Source organism: Corythoichthys intestinalis, chromosome 7, assembly GCF_030265065.1.
Source record: "Corythoichthys intestinalis isolate RoL2023-P3 chromosome 7, ASM3026506v1, whole genome shotgun sequence".
Taxonomy (NCBI): Eukaryota; Metazoa; Chordata; class Actinopteri; order Syngnathiformes; family Syngnathidae; genus Corythoichthys; species Corythoichthys intestinalis.
The window spans coordinates 35299813-35324667 of record NC_080401.1 but is presented as its reverse complement, the minus strand read 5'-3'; the positions used below and the strand labels follow the sequence as shown (position 1 = coordinate 35324667).

Sequence of the window (24855 nt, the reverse complement as noted above, 5' to 3'; positions counted from 1 at the left end):
TGCAGCCTTCTGGTGGAGAAAAATCGTTGTTACCTTTGATTGGTTTAATGGAACATGTGATTTTTGTTGCGACGTCTCATTGGTGAAAATGAGGAAGCCCAAAATAAAGTCAATATCTTGTCACCCAAAGTAGCGGAGTAAGAGTATTGCTTCTTCCTCATAAATCTACTCAAGTAAAAGTAAAAAGTATTGCGTTGTAAAACTACTCTAAGTATATTTTTCTCAAAAGTTACTCAAGTAAATGTAACGGAGTACATGTAACATGTCACTGCCCACATCTGCAGTTAAATGCTTGCTAACTAGACATTCAATAAGAAAATATCACAAATTGTGAATTTATAACTAAAAAGACTGGCGAATTTTCATCTCGTTCTCGTGTTGTCAGACAACTGGCATCCATCTCGTTATGTTTTAGTCTCCCAAAACACATTTTCAGCGCTTCATTGTGATGTCATCATCATGAAAAAATTGTTCGTTGATAAAATATTTTCATCATCGTCATCGTTGACGAAAACAACACTGGTTGATTGACAGTTAGGTACGCGATGATGTACCCCACATTAACTCATTCACTTTCACAGACAGTGATAAACATTAAATCCGTTTTTAACTAGGATGACTGGCATTGAGTGATGATGTTTCACCGCCATTGATGGCGTTAGATGTTCTATCCAATTTGACTGGGGGGGCTGGTGGCGATTGGACGTCTATTGCCGTCAATGGCAGCCGATGAGTTTAGAAAATCAGATCAATCTCAGTGATCCGCAATGTCATATTTAATCCCCTATATGTCGATCCAAACTGACGAGTTTGGCTGATTCTGAACAGTCGCTTAAAAAGAATACAATGTTGATGGTTTCAAACAGTTTTACACTCCAGGTGAGGGTAAACTGTAAAGCAAAACACACATAAAAAAGAAAGAAAATTACACATATTGTGCACTAAAATACGAAATACCCTTCAATTTTTGTGTGGCAGCCATCGTAATGCTATTACACAATGGCAGATTTCATTGTATAAAAACAACCAGTAAAAAGAAATGTTTTTTTTAAATTGTGAAAATTAAGATTAGACTGATTGTGATCTTTTTTTAAGGAGGCCAGATCGCTCAGCCCTAGTTTTAAGACAGTATCCTTGCCCTGTGACTGAATGGCGGCCTCTCGTCCAAAGTCAGCTGGGTTGAACTCCATCTCAAATGTGGCCCTAATGAGGACAAAAACTGTAATGAACGGAAAACGATTTCTCCTCCTCTACTACACTAAAATGAGCTTTGCGAAACTGGCACAACTGTAGACACATGTAGTCGCGGTCAGAAGATTTGAGACACTTTCTCATCCAACTGAATGATGAAGTGTCTCAAAGCTTTTGACCCGTTAGAAAGACGACACTACCATCTAGTGGTGACAATAAGTACTTCAGGAAAACCAATTTGCATGCAGTATACAGTACATTAAAGTATAGGCAAACGAATTTACCTAGACAGAATCTTAATTCTTCAAGCTTTATTTTTCAAGACACTTTATGACAAAACGATAACAGCCTAATAATTCAAAAAAAAACTTGAGAAGAAATACCTTTTTTGCACCTACTGACAAACTAAACCTAAATCAAAGTTTATTTAACAAACATAAATATCTTCATTTTCTAGACTGTTTATCATGTTCAAGGGCCAACTGAATGAGAACTGAAGCCAAGAGACCTGCACAAACAAAATCTGCAAATACTATTGATGATCAAACTTAAAGGTACAGTACAGCAGTGGTCCCCAACCACCGGGCTGCGGACCGGTACATATTTGCTTCCGGGCCGTAAAGAAATAAATTAATTATTAACAACTGCAATCTGGCCTGTGGCTCTTGACACATCAATATCCCTGTCTACTCTATAACTTAGCCGAGTAAATATTAGTGTAGGTCGCCATTTAGTGGTTGACTGCAATTACTAGGGTGTTTGCACCAGAGCTGCCAACTTTTAGAAAAACCTAGGAGTGAGATTTTGTTGGGGGTGACCAAAATTTTGCCCAATGAGAAATTGGATGTGTGGCATGTGTGCGTGAGAAAACAGGCAATTGCGTGTGTCTCATGCTCAAAGCGTGAGAGTTGGCAAATAGGCTAACGTAGTCTATCGTTAGCAAATGCTAACGATGCTGATGGACTACGTTAGCCTATTTGGTTGACCAACGTTACTAACCGTTATGTATGGTGACGTTTAAGATAGAATCCCATTTAGAATACTCGCTCGTTTACACTTGGCGCTTTTTTCCAGAAAAACGCGCCAAGTGTAAACACGGCCTAATATTAAATAAACAATGCTATATGAGCTGATGTTTTGAGCATGCTTGCAGTAGGCAATACTACGAGGCTAACAAGGTGATCTCCTGCTGCTTGTTATTGGGAACTTAGTTTACATTTACAACACAAAATCAAGTTCACATGCACAAACACAAACAAATTTCTTTCAAGATTTAAAGTTAAAGAGTGGGTACTAAATTGACGATATGTGTCACTAATTATAACATACCTAATCGCTGTAATCTTCAAATTGGATATGACTTTCTTCAGAGATTCTTTCTCCGTTCGAGTTTCTCTCGCGATTGTCTTTTTGAAGGTCTTCTTCTGTCGCAACTAGGATGTTTATGCAGCGAATAGGGTTACAGTGGCGAGTAGCGCCATCTACTGTCGGAGATTTTGAAAAAGAAACGAACGAGTCTCGGCCCAACATCAGATTGTTTTTTTGTTTTTTTTGCGTGAGAAATTGGATGTGTGGCGTGTGTGCATGAGAAAACAGGCAATTGCGTGTGTCTCACGTTTTGAGCGTGAGAGTTGGCAGCCTGTTGCACACCTATAGCAGCCCAGCACCAGTCATTGTAAACAGTAACTTTAGCTGCTGTTGGCTGTTTGCTGCGGGCGGCGACATCTTTGGACAGTTTTTTTTTACAGAGAAAAGGCCACCTGCTGAACCAGAAGAGGAGCCTACAACCAAGTCCCTTCTGCATAATATGTGGCTAATAGCTAGCAAATGAGGCAAGAAAAGGGAATGCACTGACAGCACAATACCTCATGGCAAATCTTATTGCCAAAGCTAAGAAGCTAAGAAACCTTTCACGATTGGAGAGGAACTCATGCTTGCGACCACGGATATTTGCCGACAAGTTTTAGGAAAGGCCGCTGTGAAAAAAAAAGGTTGATTCAGTGATTCAGTGTATGGTGGGCGAAATTTTCCCTGCAGTTAATATTCGTTTTGTATTTATTGTCATTTTCTGCCACACATTGCCGGTCCGTGAAAAAAAGGCCCACATTACACCGGTCTGTGGTGCAAAAAAGGTTGGGGACCACTGCAGTACAGTATTACAAACTCTTAATTTAAATCAACTCTAGGTAACTTTTCAACCTTTATGAAACATTTCATAACATATTTGATGATATGTCGACTGATAAATAGTTGAATGACACCTCTTTTGTATCTTGAGGGGCTCTGTATCGCTTTCACCGGCACTTGGAGGAGGGTGGCTGGAACCCTGTCACTTAAAAAACTACAACTGTGCTGATTGCTTTACGGCATACGTCACGTCCCCCTTTAACTCATTCACTCCCAGCCATTTACACCAGAGCAAGGCCCTTCGCTCCCGGCCGTTTTTCTGGATTTTGACTGATTTTGCAAGGCCCACAGAAAATTCAATTCTATTGTTATATAAACATGGAACCAACCAAAGGAAAGATTAGACTCTCTTCTTTCAGCAGAAAAAAAGTAAGTTCATATCTTTTTCCATTCTTTAGAAATCAGCATTAGAAAATAGCTTAATTTGAGCAATTTTCCAATTTCTGATGAAAAAACGGGGAAAATGAGCTTTTTGTAAACGCATACATCTCAAACATAACTTTGATTTTAACAAAGCTATTTTTTACATCAGTTACATCCCAAACATCTGAATAATGTTTTCCTTTTACAAAATACCATGAACAACCAGACAAATAGAGCTTTTGATGGCAAAGTAACAATTTATTTACACATGACTACTGAGAGATGACGCTTTGTTGCCGAGATGACGCCGCTGTTGCCACGTCAGCCGTGTAAACTTTTCGCTCATCGTTGTCTGTCTCACAAAGATGGATTATTTATGCGTCTCTGCGGGGTCTGCTCGGCGAGCTGCTGCACTGGGGGTCCCACTCGTTTTGCTCGGTCGTCCAACGCCTGGCCTCCCAGGCGTCCTCTCGGTTGTTTTGTTCGGTCGGAGCGCCACCTGGCATCATGCAGCCAGCGCTCTGACCGTGTCGCCCTGCCGTTCAGTGCTGTTGAATTGGGTTGCGGCTCTTGCAAAATGCGCTACTGCCCTCCAGTGGCCAGTTTTATTGCTTTAAAATGGGTTTGGAGCCTTGTTTTTTGTTTATCAGATAGATCGCAAGCTATAGATGCTTCTTGTAAAAAAATTTTTTTTAAAAAGGCAAAAGATGTTTAAATACGTTTTTGGGACAATGAAGCATTTAAAAATAGAACATATTTATACGTTTCTGGGAGCAAATGAGTTAATTATGAAGACGAAAGTCAATGCGAATGCTTTTGCGCGAGTTCTGCAAAGATGGCAGCGCAACAAAAGAGACAAAAAAATTTGTCTGAGGGGAGAAAAGGGAGGTTACCAGGGATAAAAGGATACTCAAGAATAAACATTTGCCGGGTTTTCACTCCCTGGTGTTATGCCGAACCGAACTTGTCAGCACTGACTAAGCCACACGGTGGCTAACCGTAATATGCAATTGTTTAGCCACAACTGGATTCATTACTTTATTATTATTCATCTGTCACACAGCCGCTGGAAACAGAACTGTTGTTTAATCCATCTGCAGACGACCGAGAGATCATGATTTTACGACACTGTGCGGGTGTGCACTGGTCCTCATGGGAAGCGCTGTCTTCCTTAAAGAGCATACGACAGGAGAAAAAAAAGTCTTAAATAGCATTATTATGTGAATTAGAATCATATTTTGAGCCGATTCGACTAAATACAACAATTTAGCAAAGCGCAGATGACGAGAAATTAGTCCTTTAATCTGCCCGTTAGCCACGCCTACCATTATAGGGCTCGAGCGTCCCCAACAGGTGGATGACGTCAGCGGGAGACTGGGCTAATCGGTTTTACTATTCAGCCCATTGAGGGGGAATTATTCGGAACGAGGAAAACGCGACGAAGAGAGCCGCAAAATGTCATTGTTTCAGTCTCTCTACTCCAATATTTTTACAGGATATTCTTTTTATCCAAGTATTTTTCCACAATAGCTAAATAAATGGCTTTAGAAGGACCAGTCAGCCCATCGATGGGGGAAGTATTCACAACGATGAAAACGCGACGAAGAGAGCTGCAAAATGTCATTGTTTCTGTCTCTTTACTTCAGTATTTTTACAGGATATTCTTTTTATCCAAGTATTTTCCCCAATTGCTAAATAAATGGCTTGGTCATGACAAATAACAGTCTTGTGCTAAATGTAATATGAAATCATAAAAATTCACTTATTCAGGACGACAGGGCAAAATTACTCCATAATGGTCAAAACTGTCGACTTCACCTTTACTGTCGCACCTCCCGAACGATATTTTATGACATCTAAATCGGACATATGTCATTTCCCTTCCCCGGCTTCGGAGAATGTAAACAAACCAAGAGGCGTGACAGCTAGCCGACATGCTAACCCAAACCGAGTAATGTTTCAAAGTCTTCGAAGCGAAAAAACACACATAACTAGCCCAGATTATTTGACATGACGACTGGGTTGTCAATTGTCTTCGCGGACCAGCAAACCGCCCGGCGGAGAGCAATTTACAGCTCGTTCCCCGGAGGAGGGCGGCTGCAGTTGTTGTGCAGCTAAAGTGCAGCTAATGTGCACAAGGAGAGCTTTTTACATGCCTATCAATGATCAAACGTAAGTAGTCCTTTATTTAAAGAAAGTTTGGAGTGTTTACTTTGTAATCGCTGTATTCGTATTTGACATAATACAAAACAAGATGTTTTCTCACTTCCTCGTAAGTCCAATGGTCCCAGAGTAGACGGGCTTGTTTTGGCCAATATCCACGGTGAATGGGAACCTTTTGAAACTCCAAAAAGGCGCATACGCCTCTCCCTCATACAGCACGATTTTTCTGCAGTCGTTTGGCTGGCGTGATGCAAAAAATAAACGTATTAATCCACAAAATCAGCTGAATCCTTAGTCCTCATACAAGGCGAAGGCAGAAGTCACTCATTTTCATGGCGCGGGATTCAAAAAACTAAATAAATATAGCGATCGCTTCCACACACATCCAAGCGGTCCATGTCATTCAGGATCATAAAATACCACGTGTATTATGAAATAAACATGCCTTTTCGTGTCACATGCACTTTAAGGCAAAACACTGCCGCTTTTGTCCTCTGATGTCGCTAAAATCGACCAAAACTGAAAAGTTACCTAGTGTTGCTTCTGTACTCAAGACCAATTTTTCTGATTAAATATGTGTGAAATCTGAGACGAATAAATATGTTTCAATATATTAACATCGTGGTTCATTTTTAGTGTATCATATTTTTCCATGATGTACTATATACGTAAGCACATGCTGGGTTTGCAAAATCAATATTGTAGCATCTACTTGGACCAAATCAAGGATTTTCCGTGTTCATGTATTTCTGGAACAATGGTTAAACATATTCTATTATTCTGCATTATAATTACAGTACATAGTTCAGACATGGGAGCCGTGTCAAGATGGTCATGACAACATTATTATAATGTTTGCTTGATGGCTTTCATAGGTTTAATAGAGACAAAAGAGAGAGGCAGAGATGTAATTAGAATAGACGGGCAGATATGCCTCTTATCTGTGCTACACAATGGCCGAGTTTAATCACATTGTGTTTGTGGACACACCTGTGTTCAATGCTGAGTAAACACAACTCTCCCTTGTTTACATACAATGTCCTCAGCCCAGTCATAACATTAAGTACACTTGCTAATAAAATGCCATGCAGGACAATATTTTTTCAGTTGGAGTGGGCCTAGTCAAACCCAGCCATGAGGGCCTTCATATGAAGATAATAAACATTAGTTGTTATAGTCGCGTAAAATATGAATTTGTGTGTATAAATAGTAAAGCTTTGGCCAGTGTAAGATTAGGTGCGTGAATAGGGTTAACAGGCTACCCAGCTAGTGCTCATGTTAGTCATTGTAACTTTATTTTTCTTTGTAAATGTATGAATACAAGTGAAACGCTCAACCAACATCGCCCATTTCTTCTTAGTTGCTTTAGAACGTACGTAGCAGTGTTGTTTTTGTCAACAATGAAGATAGCAAAAATAATTCGTCAACGAACAATGTTTTCATGTCGATGACGTGACGATGACGAGCTCAAAATGTGGCTTGGGAGAACATACTTGGGACGAATGCCATTTTTTGTCTGATGAGACGACGATGGGATGAAAATGTGACATCGTTTCTGTCATTTGTTCACAATGCGTGACATTTTTATATCGTGCGTGGTGTACGTCAGCTTGCATCATGGCAGTGTTTGGGTCGTGTCACTCGTGAAATGTGCTGCGCCTCTCCCTCCTCACTGGAGTTTAGGATGTGTCTCAAGTAGGGTTGGGCATCGTTTGAATTTGAACGGTTCTGATTCCACGTTTCGATTCCTGTTCCAAACGATTCTCGATTCCGATTCTTTTAATAAGCAGGGTAAAAAAAATTGCATAGTTTGTATTTAGGGTTGTTCCGATCATGTTTTTTTGCTCCCGATCCGATCCCGATCGTTTTAGTTTGAGTATCTGCCGATCCCGATATTTCCCGATCCGATTGCTTTTTTTTTTGCTCCCGATTCAATTCCAATCATTCCCGATCATTTTTCCTGATCATATACATTTTGGCAATGCATTAAGAAAAAAATGAATAAAACTCGGACAAATATATACATTCAACATAAGTACCGTATTTGTTTATTATGACAATAAATCCTCAAGATGGCAATTACAATATTAACATTCTTTCTGTGAGAGGGATCCACGGATAGAAAGACTTGTAATTCTTAAAGGATAAATGTGACTTTGTATATTGTGACTAAATATTGCCATCGAGTGTATTTGTTGAGCTTTCAGTAAATTATACTGTAGCCATTTAACTGTTCTGCCCAAATGCATGATGGGAAGTGCAACCATGACTGTGCAAAGTGGCACCAATTGATATATCTTCTCTGCATAGGGAAATAACATCGGGTGTTAAGAAAAAGGTCAACTACTACCTTTCTTCCCCACATTGCTTCCCACGATATATCTAGTTGTTGAGAGAAGGATTGTAAGGCTTTAGCCAATTAAAAAAAGGCTCTAAAGGCTGCCAAAATTCACTCTACTCATTTTACGCTGCCTTTTAGCTCTATATATAGGTAAAACGGCGCCATTATAGATTGAATGCGACATTGCGTGAGTGGGCCATGCAGCGCATGTGTTGATTGCATTAAATACTTTAACATGATTAATTAAAAAAAAATAATTACCGCCGTTAACGCGATAAATTTGATAACCCTACTTAAAGCCAAAACTAAAGACTTTGCATGAGTTTAAGACATTTTGTCTGTAACGTTAATAAAATTAGAAAACGATTTAAATAAAATATATATATTTAAAAAAGGCATGTCCGATATTTTTTTGCCAATTCCGATACTTTCAAAATGACGTGATCGGGACAACTTTAGTTTGTATTGATTTCTTAACTTCTCGATTATTTTTTAAATTTTATGAACTTTCAATTAACTTTGCTATGAATTTCTCACAGGGCTATTTTTAACTTGTATATAAATATCAGTCTTTGAACTTGAATATGATGAAGTTTCTTTCCACAGCAGTGCACTTTCACAAAATGTTTGTTTTTCAAAAGCTCATGGAGAAAACATATATTATATATTACACATATTCTTTTGCCTATGTTTTAGAGTGTCTAATGCTCCAGGCATTTTTACATTTTATTGAGCTCCCACTAATGGCTAACCTGGTGCAGAATATCCACAAAAAAAAACTTGCAAAACCCAGTCCAGATTAGCAGGGAGTACAGTATAAAACAGTTTTTGTCATATCTGTATGCCTTCTCAGTTCTTTTTTCATTCCAGCATCTGATTCAGCTGGATGGGCGGGGCCGTTGCAACACACCTGTGGCGCATTTGGAGCGCTCATTATTTAAGGACTCCGGCCACAGTCTGCGAGTGTCGGACTATTGCTTGTTTGCTTGCTACTTGCCTTGCTTACCGCCTGTGTGTTCATCGTCAGCCTTCGAGTTTCCCGACGTTCTACGGTCGTATTTTGGTTTGGTCATCTTTACACTAGTGCTCTTTTGGGCTTGGTAGTTAGATTCTTGTACTGTTATATTCATGCATTTTTCGCGTGCTCCCTTTGTTGTACTGTATTATTATACTCGCGTTTATTGGCGTGCTCTCTCAGTTTGTTATATCCGCATTTTTCGCGTGCTCCCTTTGTTGTACTTTATTATTACACTCGCGTTTATTGGCGTGCTCTCTCAGTTTGTTAAACCCGCATTTTTGGCGTGCTCCTTTTGTTGTACTTATTAAATACAAACGTTCTCTATTTCTGTTTCTTGGTCTGTGATTTGGATCCGCCTCAACGGCTTGCCGTTCATAACAGAATAGTCCGACCATATGGATCCCACAGACTCGGAAAGTATTCGACATGTGCTCGCGGAACACGGGCATATGATCAGCAGGAATGATCAGTCATTGCGTGCATTAGTGAATGTGATCGGCTCGCTAACTACAAGAATTGAGAATATGACGTCACCTGTACAGCCCGTTGACGCTGCCGCGGCGCCCGATCTATCCACCCCGTCTCCAGTGGGCTCGCCGGCGGCTTTTCGGGAGCCGTTGTTGCCACACCCCCATCGTTATGAGGGAGAGGCAGGTGCTTGCCAACTATTTTTGCACCAGTGCTCCCTTGTGTTCGACCAACAACCTCAAACGTTTGCGAGTGATAGATCCCGTGTAGCGTATGCAATGAGCCTCCTTGCCGGTAAAGCTGCAACATGGGCCATGGCGGTAAGCAACTCAAGACCCGCGATCCGTCATTCATTTGAAACTTTTAAGACTGAGCTCGTGAGAGTTTTCGATCATCCGGTTAAAGGCAAGGAGGCAGCCAGCCGCCTGCTGGATTTTTCCCAAGGCGATCTGACCGTAGCGGATTACTCTATTCAGTTTCGCATTTTGGCCGCGGAGTGCGGTTTTGAGGAAGCAGCGCTGTGTGGTATTTTTCGGCGCGGGCTGTCTTCGGCGGTTAAAGACGAGTTGGCGGCCCGGGATGACTCATCGAATCTGCAGGAGCTGATTGAGTTGTCCGTAAATTTGGGTCATCGTCTAAAAGAGCGTGAGAGAGAGAGAGCTGCGGAGCATCGGGAACGTCGCGGGTCAACGCCGCATAGCAGCCCGACGGCGGCCGGTCCGGACGGCTTCATCAAACCACCGTTGGTCTCTACGTCGACACGTAGGCCGGTACCGACGGGGAAGGAGCCAATGCAACTCGGCGGCGGACATCTTTCTGCGGCGGAGCGACGAAGACTGATGATGGCAGGCTTGTGTCTGTTTTGTGGCTTGCCGGGGCACCGTGTCGCCGCTTGTGACGCCGCCCCTTCGCATCGACTGGAATCTTCGTTGCCTGGGGCTCCCCTCGCCCGAGGGGGTACTAGTACGAGGTTCGTACAAGACAGCAATCCCTCAAGTGAGTTGCCTTTGGACGAGTTGAAGGAACAAAGAGACTCCCAAGGTGTGGTGAGACTGCAATTGCCGGGAGAAGTGTCGCACGGTGGGGTTCACTTTAGTTTTTACTGCTCTAATTGATTCAGGGGCAGATGACTGTTTTATAGACCAGAGTGTTGTTGACGCGCTTAAATGTCCTTTAATAAGACTCGCTAGGCCCAAAAGGGTTTTAGACCTCAATGGGCGCCCTCTGGCGGACGTGAAGTTTATTACGCCCCCGCTCAAATTAAAGTTGTCTGGGAATCATTTTGAGGCCCGTAGCTTCTGGGTTATGCCGTGCAAATCGGCTCCGGTCGTGCTGGGACTCTCCTGGTTGAAAGTGCATAATCCTAATATTGACTGGGCGAAGACTCAAATAGTTGCTTGGAGTACGTTCTGTTATGCGCACTGTTTACGTTCGGCGTGTCTACTTCCCGGTCAAGAAAAAACTGCTACCGAGCCTGCTTATTTGAAAAATGTTCCCGCCGAGTATCATGATCTCCAGCGTGTATTCAGTAAAGAGCAGGCTGGTACCCTGCCCCCGCACCGTCCTTACGACTGTGCCATTGATCTGCTGCCCAATGCACCGTTGCCCAGTTCGCGATTATACAAGGTCTCTAGACCGGAGCAGGAAGCTATGAGGGAATACATCTCCTCTTCCTTGGCTTCGGGCCTTATTCGCCCTTCGTCCTCTCCTTTGGGGGCGGGGTTTTTCTTCATTGGCAAAAAAGATGGGGGACTTAGACCGTGCATCGACTACCGGGGTCTCAACGAGATTACTGTTAAAAATAAATACCCGTTACCGTTGTTGGATTCGGCTTTCGCGCCGCTAAAATCTGCCACCATTTTCACCAAATTAGACTTGCGCAGCGCTTACCACTTGGTCAGGATTCGTGAAGGAGACGAGTGGAAAACCGCATTTAAAACCCCGCTTGGGCATTTTGAATACTTGGTCATGCCTTTCGGTCTGACAAATGCGCCCGCAGTGTTTCAGAGCCTCATTAATGACGTATTGCGGGACATGCTAAATGTGTTCTGTTTTGTTTATTTGGATGACATCTTAATTTTCTCCAGAAGCTTGCAAGAACATCGCCAACATGTCCGGATAGTTCTGCGAAGACTGTTGGAAAACCGGTTGTTTGTTAAGGCCGAGAAGTGTGAGTTTCACCGTGAGTCAATGCAGTTTCTCGGTTTTGTTGTGGAAAAAGGGCAGCTAAGGCCTGATCCAGCAAAAATTCAGGCGGTGGCAGAGTGGCCCACCCCCACCTCACGTAAACAATTACAACGTTTCCTCGGGTTTGCTAACTTTTACAGGCGTTTTATCCGCAATTATAGTATGAGGGCCGAGCCCCTTACCAGGTTGACCTCTAACAAGCGACCATTTGTGTGGTCCTCTGTGGCAGAGGCCGCATTTGTAAGCCTTAAACGAGCGTTCACAAACTCACCTGTCCTTGTTCATGCTGACTCAGATCTCCCTTTTGTGGTCGAGGTTGACGCATCGAGTTCCGGAGTGGGGGCCATCCTTTCCCAGAGGTCTGCAGTCGACCAGAGGCTGCACCCCTGTGCATTCTACTCCCGCCGCCTCAGCCCGGCCGAGGCGAATTATGATGTTGGCAACAGGGAGCTGCTCGCTATAGTCCAGGCATTGCAGGAATGGAGACACTGGTTGGAGGGCACTGAGGTACCGTTCCAGATATACACAGACCATAAGAACTTGGAATACCTTCGTGCAGCCAAGCGCCTCAACTCTTGCCAGGCCCGCTGGGCATTGTTCCTGACCCGTTTCAACTTCCAGATTACCTACCGTCCAGGGTCAAGGAACGGGAAGCCCGATGCGCTGTCAAGGCTCCATGAGGCAGCGGAGGAGGGGTCTTCAGAGGAGTCTATTGTTCCCGAGAATCTGATCGTTGGCGCCCTACGTTGGGAAGTAGAGCGTCTTGTGGAAGAAGCCTTACGAGGGGTTAGGGTACCTGGGGGCTGCCCTGCCAGCAAGTTGTTCGTCCCAGTTGCTCAGCGCGCAGGAGTGCTGAAGTGGGGCCACTCCTCGAAGTTTGCCTGCCACCCGGGTGTGTCCCGCACATTCTTCCTCGTTTCCCAGCGGTTTTGGTGGCCAGGCATGCGCAAGGACGTCACGGACTATGTCTCTGCTTGTTCCGTCTGTGCTCGGGGCAAGCCAGTCCATCGTGCTCCAGCGGGCTTACTCCATCCGTTACCTGTTCCAACTCGCCCCTGGTCACATGTTGCGCTCGATTTCGTCACTGGTCTTCCACGATCCAGGGGTTGTTCGGTCATCTTGACAGTGGTGGACCGGTTTTCCAAGATGGCGCATTTCGTCGCACTTCCCAAGTTGCCTTCAGCCCTGGAGACCGCTGACCTGCTGGTGACACATGTTTTTCGGGCTCATGGCATCCCGTGCGACCTAGTCTCTGATAGAGGGCCCCAGTTTGTCTCACAGGTCTGGGGAGCGTTCTGCAAGGCTTTGGGGGCCACCTCAAGCAAATCTTCGGGTTACCACCCACAATCCAATGGGCAGACGGAACGGGTCAACCAGGAGCTAGAGGCCGCCCTCCGTTGTGTTTGTGAACTGCATCCGGCCTCCTGGTCATCGCACCTCCCATGGGTGGAGTATGCGCGCAACACCCTTGTTTCCTCTGCTACTGGGAGGTCACCTTTCATGACCGCATATGGGTACCAGCCTCCACTGTTTCCTTCCCAAGAAGCCGAAGTCATCGTGCCATCTGTCCAGGTGCACCTGCGGAGGGCCCATAGGGTCTGGAGGGACGCAAGGGCTGCACTAGTCCGCACGGCGGCCCGCAACCGGCAGATAGCTGATCGCCACCGACGGCCCGCTCCAGTCTATCGCCCAGGCCAGATGGTCTGGCTGTCAACGCGGGATTTACACCTGGCTGGGACTTCTAAGAAACTGGGCCCTCGGTTCGTGGGTCCTTTTGCTGTTGATGCTGTGGTGAACCCTGTGACTGTAAGGCTGAAGCTTCCCAGCTCGATGAAGGTTCACCCAGTTTTCCACGTCTCTCTGCTCAAGCCAGTCTCCACCTGTCCCCTGAACCCTCCGCCAGTGCCTCCTCCTGCTCCTCGCGTAATCGACGGTGGGCCGGTGTACACGGTACGTGCCATTCTCGACTCAAGGAGGAGGGGTAGGGGGGTGCAGTACCTGGTCGACTGGGAAGGTTATGGCCCTGAGGAACGCCAATGGGTCCCCCGCTCCTGGATCCTCGATCCGTCGCTGCTGCGGGATTTCCACTCTCGTCATCCCACGAAACCAGGTGGTCCGCCAGGGGGCGTCCGTTGAGGGGGGGGTTCTGTCATATCTGTATGCCTTCTCAGTTCTTTTTTCATTCCAGCATCTGATTCAGCTGGATGGGCGGGGCCGTTGCAACACACCTGTGGCGCATTTGGAGCGCTCATTATTTAAGGACTCCGGCCACAGTCTGCGAGTGTCGGACTATTGCTTGTTTGCTTGCTACTTGCCTTGCTTACCGCCTGTGTGTTCATCGTCAGCCTTCGAGTTTCCCGACGTTCTACGGTCGTATTTTGGTTTGGTCATCTTTACACTAGTGCTCTTTTGGGCTTGGTAGTTAGATTCTTGTACTGTTATATTCATGCATTTTTCGCGTGCTCCCTTTGTTGTACTGTATTATTATACTCGCGTTTATTGGCGTGCTCTCTCAGTTTGTTATATCCGCATTTTTCGCGTGCTCCCTTTGTTGTACTTTATTATTACACTCGCGTTTATTGGCGTGCTCTCTCAGTTTGTTAAACCCGCATTTTTGGCGTGCTCCTTTTGTTGTACTTATTAAATACAAACGTTCTCTATTTCTGTTTCTTGGTCTGTGATTTGGATCCGCCTCAACGGCTTGCCGTTCATAACAGTTTTTGTTGAGGAAAATGATCATATCTGCCTTCTCAGGCAATAAGCGTAAGTAAGCGTGAGCGTTCTGGACATATAGTGTCTCCTGCAGTGGATAACACACGTTCAGTGGGTGTAGATGAAGCTTGAACGCATAACAGCTGGTGGCTGGTGTTCACAGCAGAGTAGATAAGTAAATGTCACGTATCACTAGTGAAGCACGTGAAAAGTAAACCTAATGATGCACGTTGATACGACGGAGTATTAGAGCCAAATTTATAAATTTAAAAAAAGGACTATGAGATTAGTCGTACTATTGCTACAAGAAAGTCGCAAATATTACGTAGGGGTAAGGTAGCTGCGAGCCGCTATGCACCTTACATACATTTACCTTAGCTGGGAGCTACGAAGAAGCATTAGTATAAATTCTTCTATTGATAATAATTTGATGATCTTTTAATACTGTTGATTTTAATGGCGTCGGCAAGGCGCTGCGTAAAGTACGTAGCTGCTTATATAGCTACATTAGCCCAACATAATAATACGACTTATTCTCATACTATTCCATCCATCCATCCATCCATCCATCATCTACCGCTTAATCCGGAGTCGGGTTGCGGGGGCAGCAGAAGACAGACGTAATTTATTATTTTACTTACCTGGTTCTTACTGGTTAGAGGTCCGGCGCAGCACGTCAAATACGCGGCACTCAGCTACGCACTACTCGGCACTTGTATTCCATGAAGCTGGAGGTGTTTAATCATATTGGTCGTGCAGCCACCTTTGCATAATGTTGCACTGAGCTAACTAGTCACTTTTCTTTGTGAAGTTGATCCAAACTTTTAAGCACCGCCACACAGTGACTATGATTGAAATCAAGTTGCAATGCACAAACACACACTTCATGTGGCTTCTTCGTGGTGTTCGGCAGCTATTTTTTCCGGTCGGCGGTCAGGGCATCAAAACTTGGAATCGAAATTTTTAAAATTCCGGGAGGACCCAAGTGTTAGTCCCGGATCCCATTGATGATCGATGCCCAACCCTAGTTTCAAGCTTGGCTGCTCTCCATCTTGCTTGTTTGGAAACACGGTAAGATTTTTTATTTTATCTTGGCAAGAGAGAATATGCAAAGTTGCTTTAGCTTTTACAGGTTTATGCTGAGTGATCATCAGACGTTAAATGTAATCCTAGCTTTAGTGTAGCATTTGCGTTAGCATTAGCTACAGAATGGCGCTAAAGCAGAGCCACTTGGCTCTTCTGGTCAGTCAGTCTAGAGGATGATAAACGCTCGGACAACTTTTTTTTTTACATACAGTTTGTGGTTTCTAGGTAGGTTTAATAAAATGCTGAGTGTGTAAAATCATCACAAAGTTGGCCGTGTCCTCATAGACGCGACAATATGTGCTTGTCTGTCTATGATCATTCGAAATTGTTGGAAACCTTTATTTATTTTTTGGACTATAACCGAATTTGAATTTTACAGACGAGAATATTTTGAGTAACTGTCATCTAAAACGACACAAAATTTGAAAGCGATTTCGTCAGCTAAAACCAGACGAAGACGAAAAGATTTTGAAATTACTAAAATATGAATGGGTATGACTAAAAAATATTTTTGTCCAAAAGAGTATAAGACTAAGACAAAAATCAAACACCGATACGTAGAAACCTGCCGCTTTAGGAAAATCCACTACATCCAGCGGCATGTGTCATTTGCTTGATGGGCAACTAAAACTGTTGTACATTTTTAGGGCACTTATTTAACTCATTGACTGCCATTGATGGCAACAAACATCCAATCCATTTTGACTGGGAGGGCTAGCAGCAATCGTTTGATCGCAGTAGCCACGTTTACATGCTGACTTTTATTCATACCGATTCAAATCATTACGAATGGAAATTTCACATCAGCTGTTTACATGTAACTTCATCTATTCCGATCCAGCGTTTACATGTGTCTGCCTTTATTCCGAAAGGACGTTTGACAACTGCCGTCTGGCATGCGCAGATTAATCAAAACAAAGCGTCACGTTGCAAAACATGGAGATCGATCGTCAGATCAGCTGCTGTTTTAACTTTTCGAGTGGAAACAAAACTTCAGAATGTCACGCCGTTCATTTAAAAAGTAGTGTGGGTGCTCTGTGCGTGTGCTTGGAAGCCATGTTGCAAGTGACGTTACTTACGTCACAAAGTGACGTCACCACGTCAGTACGGAGCATGTGCAGAAAGAACGCAACCAGACACCATTCCGCTTCCCTGTTTACATGATATAATTTTACTTCTAATCGGTTTGGGAAAAGGAATATTCCGCCCCTGTGAATCGGAATGAAATTCCATTCGGTTTGGGCCTGTTCATTCCGAATGAGGTGTTTATATGGAACACATTTATTCGGTTTGAACAAATATTCCGATTGTAATTGGAATATTTGGCTCCATGTAAACGTGGCAATTGAAACATGCCAGCCATCCCAATTCAAATGGTCTTTATATTTCTGTCTATTACTGTCAATAGCAGCCGATATTCATTTATTTATTTAGTAACTTTTTACCATTTCAAACATAATTATCTTATTTGACTTTTTTTAAATGAGAAAAACAAAAAAGGGAAAAAAAACAAACAATGGATTGGGTCTTATTTATTTATTTAAATAACTTAAATAAAAAGGATCAGCCTTCAATAATTCTCTTCATTTATTCAAAATGTGTATTAAATCTAAAACAAAAAGGATTGTCCAAAAATATCATTTGTTATTTATGCAGTTTTATTTTTCATCAGCTTTAAAGTGTTATCGAAGGCAATAACTGTATTACAGTGTATTTCTGTTTTCATTCATTTTGAATTTTTTTTTTTTAATTGTATTTTTATTTTTTCGTTTTATTAATTTAAAATTTTATTTATTCATAAAGAAAATGTTCCCTTATGTGGACATCAAGGTCTTTATCAGAATAGGTTTGATTTTTATTTATTTTTTTAATTCCCAAAAATAGTTACCTTTAGTTGCCATTTAACGGGTTAAATCACCTTTTGCGCTCCTGTGCAACTAACTTCTGAAAAGGTTGGTTTGATCTGCTAGCTTGATAACTGAAGTGTGGTCAAATCAACAACATGCCACACACCACATTACATTTCATTCATTCATTCAACTTTTGAACCACTTATCCTCACAAGGGTCACGGGGGTGCTGGAGCCGATCCGAGCTAACAATGGGCAGGAGGCAGGGTACACTCTGAGCTTGTTGCCTGCCAGTAGCAGCACGTTACATTTGTAATACTAAAATACTATTTTAGTCGTGAAATCAAATTCATTGTGTACCTATAATCTAATTGCACTGTTTTTTGCAATTGTAATGAACTACTTATACCTTTTGTATTCTGACAAAGTATTTCTCATTACATGTATTCTGTCACTCTCCACTTCACCTCGACTACGTATATCCCCCTCAGTAACTGAGAACAGTACTACTGCTATGGGCAATGATGTTGTTTACTGTGAAAAAGGTTAAAATCTTTAATAGTTTCCATTCAAATGTGGCCGTCTCGTCTCCTTTGGGAGGACACCATTTTATTTGACTCAAAACACACCAAGAATTCTTTAAATCAAATCACCTCCTGTATGACAGCCTGGTGTATTTGTGGTTGGCATGTCTGTCTCACAGTTTTAATGTTTGAATTTGCAGCTTAAAGAGTGCTAACCATTCTGGTACAGTCAATAAATTCATCAAACAGTATTATATTTATACAACAGTACATGCTGCAAAAAAGACAACAAGACAATCATCAAACACTCAGGATCCGACAGGGGTGATTCTCCAACTACAGTAAATGTAGTAGTGAGGTTTTTCAGAAAATCAAGACATATTTTCTAGAATTTTTTTGATTTGTTCTACTTCATCTCCATGTGAAAAAATCAGTTACAGGTACACATACAGAATTTTCAGGTTAAGACATCCGGCGTGTCACACGCCTCAATTGGAAAATATCCCCTCTTGTTACGAAATAAATTTCAGGATATGAAAGGTAAAAATACAGTATGGGTGGTACTCACAGCTCCCAGTTTACTGAACGTAATATACTTATAACTGCTCTGCAATTGGCTATTGCCTAGCATTCCTGGTATCCAATTGGCTAAGAGGGACCTCTACTGTATGTGTATGTGTGTATCCCAGCGTCCTCTTCATACGACCCTCGTGTTCCGACAGCTTTTCATGAGTGTGTTAACTTTTATTCTCTACTCTATTCATGGTGTTTTTTTTTACATTATGCACAACTCAGATTTTATGTTTATTGTGCAATAATCAGGGGTGAAAGTGGTTAGAATTTCTTGCCGGAACTCCCCGAAGTGAAGGTCACCAAGGGGGGCAAGGGGGGAGGGGGGGCGCTGGGGGTTGGTCAAAACTACTGCAATGCATAGAAAACTTTTTTTGGGGGGGGGGGGGGTGAGGGGGGGGTCTCAAAACTACTGAAATGCAAAGAAAACTGTTTTGGTCAGTTATTTCTATAACACATACAAACACTGATTTTCATTAAAAATTGTATTTCTTTCAATGATTTGCAAAATAAAAGTTAACAAAAACAGCTATAACCCCAACCTCCATCTCCTAATTTCTATTTTCCCTCATTTCCTCACCTACTACATGCCAAATCTCAATTTTAACTACTTAAGAACATAAGATGTATATTGAAATTGAAGATAATGTAAACATTTACTTTTTGTTGTGTTTTTTAATAATAAAGATATAAGTAACATACATTCAGAAAAAATAAGTACAAATGACTTATATTATCCAGAGTGAAATGGAATATATTTTGAAGATCGCACAAACATTTACTTTTTTAAATCATAAAGAAATGAATAGGTAGCCTAACACAAATTAACAAACATAAGTCCAAAGTGCACATTGACAGCTAAGATGTTCTGAACCTCCCCATCAGAGCAAATAAAACAAAATATGATAAATAAGCCACCTTAGCTTTTTCCTTGCTCTTAAAGATTTGATTCATTTTCTGTTGCATTGCCCTATTTATTTATTTTTTTAAATTTATTTATTTATTTATTTTGCTGTTTCTGAAAAATTGCACATCTGAACCAATCAGAGCTAACTATCTCTGGTGATCACATCTCAGTATGTCAGCCAATTGAACGGATAAATGAGTGCAGGCGTTTTGCTTTGCCGTGTGGATTCGTCAGACTCAGATAACTGCAGCAGCTGGGGAAACCTCCATGCTGTCCGTGGAATAAAATAAATAATTAATATCGGTGGAAACGGATTACCCTACACAGCACTTTATTATGTTTGTTGTTAACACTTGTCTATGTAAATTTGATGTCGGTAAATTGTTTTATTCTTGGAGATGAAATGCATGTGTGGCAGCTTTGTAGTTTTCTTTCTTTAACATAGCGTTTTGACAGTTGCCGTCATATTTTCAGACTCAAAGCACCGTATACCGGAACAGCGTTCCAGCCCAGAATCTTACACCGGAACTGCATTCCTGACCGTTCCCGCTCACTTTCACCCCTGGCAATAATCTAATTGTAACATGTATTTGTTACATGTTTTGATGCATTTTTATGCAATAAAAAAGATTTATGTCTGAATTTTGGGGGCAGGGCTTGGAACATATTACAGTAGGGCATTTACATGGAAAATGCGTCTCTACTTACAGAATTTTCAAGTTACGAAACTACTTCCAGTACTAATTAATTTCGTAAGTAGAGGTACCACTGTAATACTAATAGTGGTTGTATTGAAATCACATAAATATGATTCTTTATTTTGCAATTTTGGTCCAGCATTCAGAGGAAAGCGTCACATCCCGATAAAGTGATAAGCGGAAATGACAATGTTTAGCATTTCTTTTAACTCATTCACTGACATAAAATCCATGCTGTTACCAATTGACATTTGCAGGTTGGAGCCTTGTTATGGACTATTTTCCCCTCCAATTTTCACTACGGATTTTTAATTGAATCGAGTCCCCTACCATTTACAGGCCATGATCGCTGCCAGCCCCTCCAAGTCCAAAATGATTGAAATCTGTCGCCAACAATGGCAGCCAATGAGTTGAAATGTTAGTCATGCTAGTCTCTTTTTAAAGTGAACATAAGATACAGTGTATCAGAAAAGTGAGTACACCCTTCACATTTCTGCAGACATTTAAGTACCGTATTTTTCGGACTATAAGTCGCACCTGAGTATAAGTCGCACCAGCCATAAAATGCCCAACGAAGAGGAAAAAACATGTATAAGTCGCACCAGAGTATAAGTCTCATTTTGGGGGGAAATTTACTTGATAAAATCCAACACATAGAACAGATATGGCATCTTGAAAGGCAATTTAAAATAAAAATACAATAGAGAGCAACATGCTGAATAAGTGTACAGTATGATAATGTTACATGATGCATGAACAACGAAAATCGAACGTGGCCAGTATGTTAACGTAACAGAGCTATTAAGAGTTATTCAGATAACTATAGCATAAAGAACATGCTAACAAGTTTACCAAACCACCAGTGTCACTCCAAAACACCAAAATAACATGTGAAATGATATTATAATATGTTAATAATTTCACATATAAGTCGCTCCAGAGTGTAAGCCACACCCCTAGCCAAACTATGAAAAAAAACTGTGACTTATAGTCCGAAAAATACGGTATATCTTTTCATGAGACAACACTGACAAAATGACACTTTGAGACAATGAAAAGTAGTCTGTGTGCAGCTTATATAATAAAGTAAATTTATTTTCCCCTCAAAATAACTCAAAATATAGCCATTAATATCTAAACCCCTGGCAGCAAAAGTAAGTACACGGCATGGGAACTACGTACATCCCTAAATGTCCAAATTGAGTACTGCTTGTCATTTTCCCTCCAAAATGTCATGTGACTCGTTACAGGAGTGCTGCCAGCATTGCTGCAGAGATTGAAGAGGTGGGGGGTCAGCCTGTTAGTGCTCCGACCATATGCCACACTCTACATCAAATTGGTGTGCATGGCTGTCACCCCAGGAGGAAGCCTCATCTGAAGACAGTGAACAAGAAAGCCCGCAAACAGTTTGCTGAAGGCATGTCAAAAATGCACATGGATTACTGGAACCATGTCCTATGGTCTGATGAGAAGGGCGGACTTTCTTGTGTACCGTCTTCAGAAGAGGCTTCCTCCTGGGGTGACAGCCATGCACACCAATTTGATGTAGAGTGTGGCATATCGTCTGAGCACTAACAGGCTGACCCCCCACCTCTTCCATCTCTGCAGCAATGCTGACAGCACTCCTGTAATGAGTCACATGACGTTTTGGAGGGAACGTGACAAGCAGTACTCATTTGGAAATTTAGGGATGTACGTAGTTTCTAAGAGGTGTACTCACTTTTGTTGCCAGGACTTTAGATATTAATGGCTATATTTTGAGTTATTTTGAGGGGAAAGTAAATATAAGCTGCACACAGACTATTATTCATTGTGTCAAAGTGTCATTTTGTCAGTGTTGTCCCATGAAAAGATATACTTAAATATCTGCAGAAATGTGAGGGTTGTACTCACTTTTGTGATACACTGTATACTCAAAATACACAAAGTAAAATGATAATTTTCTCATTATTTGTACATTCAGAGGAAATATGAGATGTTTGGGAATTATGATCAATAAAACTACATTTGCATTATTTGTACATTCAGAGGAAATATGAGATGTTTGGGAATTATGATTAATAAAACTACATTTGGTTTAACAAAACTTTTTTTTTTTCTTGTTTGCCTTCCTTCCATGGAGCTAAAACTGATATCCTGCCATTGACTTTCCAGTCACACGACAAGTGATGTGGTTACAAGTTTAAAAAAAAAAAAAAAAGTTACATTTTGTGGTGGGTGGTTAAAATGACAGTGATCCCTCTAGGTACAGATGTTTTTTTTTGTTTTTTTGTTATGAAAAATCGATACAATAATAATACTGTATGCCTTTAAATCGCATATTTTTTATATTTGTCAATAACGTTACAGCTCGATCAAATCTAATTTCAGTCTTATGAGGAATGGAGAGTCCAAAACCTGCCTAAGGGACAAAGGACATATAGCAAAAACACTCAATATAAAAACCATATTTTATATTTTTAAACAGATTTTTGAAAAAATCATTTTTAGTGTAAGTTCATCTTTGTGTCTAGTAATAAGTGCAGCATGAATTTTAAAAAATGACAAACATGTTTTTGTCTGCCTGGGACACTAATTCTTTGATAATTCTAGAATCACCCATATTCAGTGTCCCAGCAAAACTGCTGGCTCAAATTTTTAATCGGTGGTGATCATCGTAAATTAGTAATCATTAGTTAAATTTAAGGGGAGAATCAATTTCTTGTGATGTTTTTTTCCTAGCTCTATTTCCCAAAGTAACATCCAAATACCAGCTAGCCAACATTATAGTCCACACTTCATCTACTTGCCAACAGACTTCAAGCCCGTTAGACTTTCAGTAACCATAAACGTGTCACGTTGCACATGCTCATCGTCGCCACCTTCAGGACATGCCGGTGATGCGGCTTCTGACCCGCGCGAGGAGGCGGGCGAGCTAGTAGGGCTAAACTGGAGCGCCGTGGTGTCCTGCAGCGTGTGCTCACTGGTCTCCATCTCGAAGGCCGCACCCGCCTGCATCAACCCCTTGACCCGGGGGGCCGAGCTTGCTGGCTGATCTCTGGCGCTAGTCGCGCAGCACGCCGCAAACAAAGCTAAGGCGGTCAGCAGAAGAAGCGGCCCAATGATAATTGGGGGGTTGTGGCTCGGGACGAAGGTGCCAAAGGCAAAGGCGCCCACCAATGTGATGTTGATGCCGGCCAGCAGCATGCATAGGCCGCACGCACAACACAATGGCGGCGACGGCAGGTTTTGGTGGCCAAGACGCGCATTTGGTTTTGGGACCCGCTTGGCTGTGGAGGGTCTACACGAGTTTTCTTGCAGCACCATGAAGAAGTGTGAGAGGGGTCCAAATTGGCTGATGCTCAAATGAAGAAACGATGAACTCATCACCTAGGGTGAACAAGAGGCTGGAGAGAAATGAAAAGAACTGTTGTTATGATGTGCGGTCATCATTACCACAGTTAATTCAAGTTTGCCAGTGACTGTTCACTGAAAACAAAAGTGTAAAACTTGACAGGTCAAAAAATTTACGGTGATCCTGATAGTGATTTCGAAGATCATGTCAAATCTGCAAGAATATTTGAAATCTGAGTAGAATTGACAAACGCATCACACTTCGAGATCATGCAACCTGAGAAAACAGCCAAAGTAGATGAGAAATATTTGCATTTCAATATTCCATGATGACTTTCTTATACTAAACACCTGAAAATTTGCATAGGGTTTGTTGATAAAATTTCAGCTTTGGTTATTCCTTCATTCAAATTGTGTACCCAGTAGCCTACTGTATTAAAAAAAAATCGAAACGTTTATAAAAGTCTGAATTGGAACATCTCTAATTATTTAGGAGAAAAAAGCTTCAAAATCCTGAAAAATCAAACTATCTATAATGAGTGCACCGACAAAGCCAATCCGTAATCACCTTCCAACAATCAATCAAATGAATGCAAGCTACTTGGTTGAGCATCTTTCTTAGGTCCTCCCATATACAAACACCAATGGTTAACAGGTTAACACAAAAGGTTATACTAGTAGTTATACCATTAGAAAACCATTTCACGCATCGTTTTCTCTGGGTGGGGGGCGGGGCAATACTAACCTGTGTGACCCCATATACATTGTCCGTGCTAGAAATCATCATTTCATGCTTACCAAAAACTCAGGTCAAAACACTTACAGAAATGTGCATACAGTATCAGATCCTAATGTATGCTTTAAAGATAGTGAATTGTGCACAACAGATGCTGTGCAAAGACCCTCCCTTACCATTTATTATTAAGATTCACTTACTTGCATTCAAGATGTTTGTCTATTCTCGTCCCAAAAGAAGCAGATATCTGATGTGTCCTCTCTGCTGGTGAGGAGCACACTGAGCCACTTCCACCACGCTGCTGATGAACTGCCTAACATGTACGCCCCTTTTATAGCCTGGACTACAATAGTAAAACAGATTGTCGATCAAATGATCATAAAGATATATTGAACTAAAAACACAGACACAAAATTACATTACTATGATTTAAACTGAAAATAATAGTAATAAAAATGAAAAAACACTTCGAATACAAGCATTATACACAACAATAAGATAAATAACATTGAAACGAAATCA

General features: G+C 41.8%; 1 protein-coding gene across 1 annotated transcript; it reads right to left on the bottom strand.

The window, feature by feature from the left end:
- Positions 1-23045: 23045 nt before the first annotated feature.
- LOC130918397 (transmembrane protein 275-like) lies at positions 23046-23630 on the bottom strand. The gene has a single exon (XM_057840078.1). The coding sequence runs from the start codon at positions 23628-23630 to the stop codon at positions 23046-23048; it is 585 nt and encodes a 194-aa protein (XP_057696061.1).
- Positions 23631-24855: the final 1225 nt, after the last annotated feature.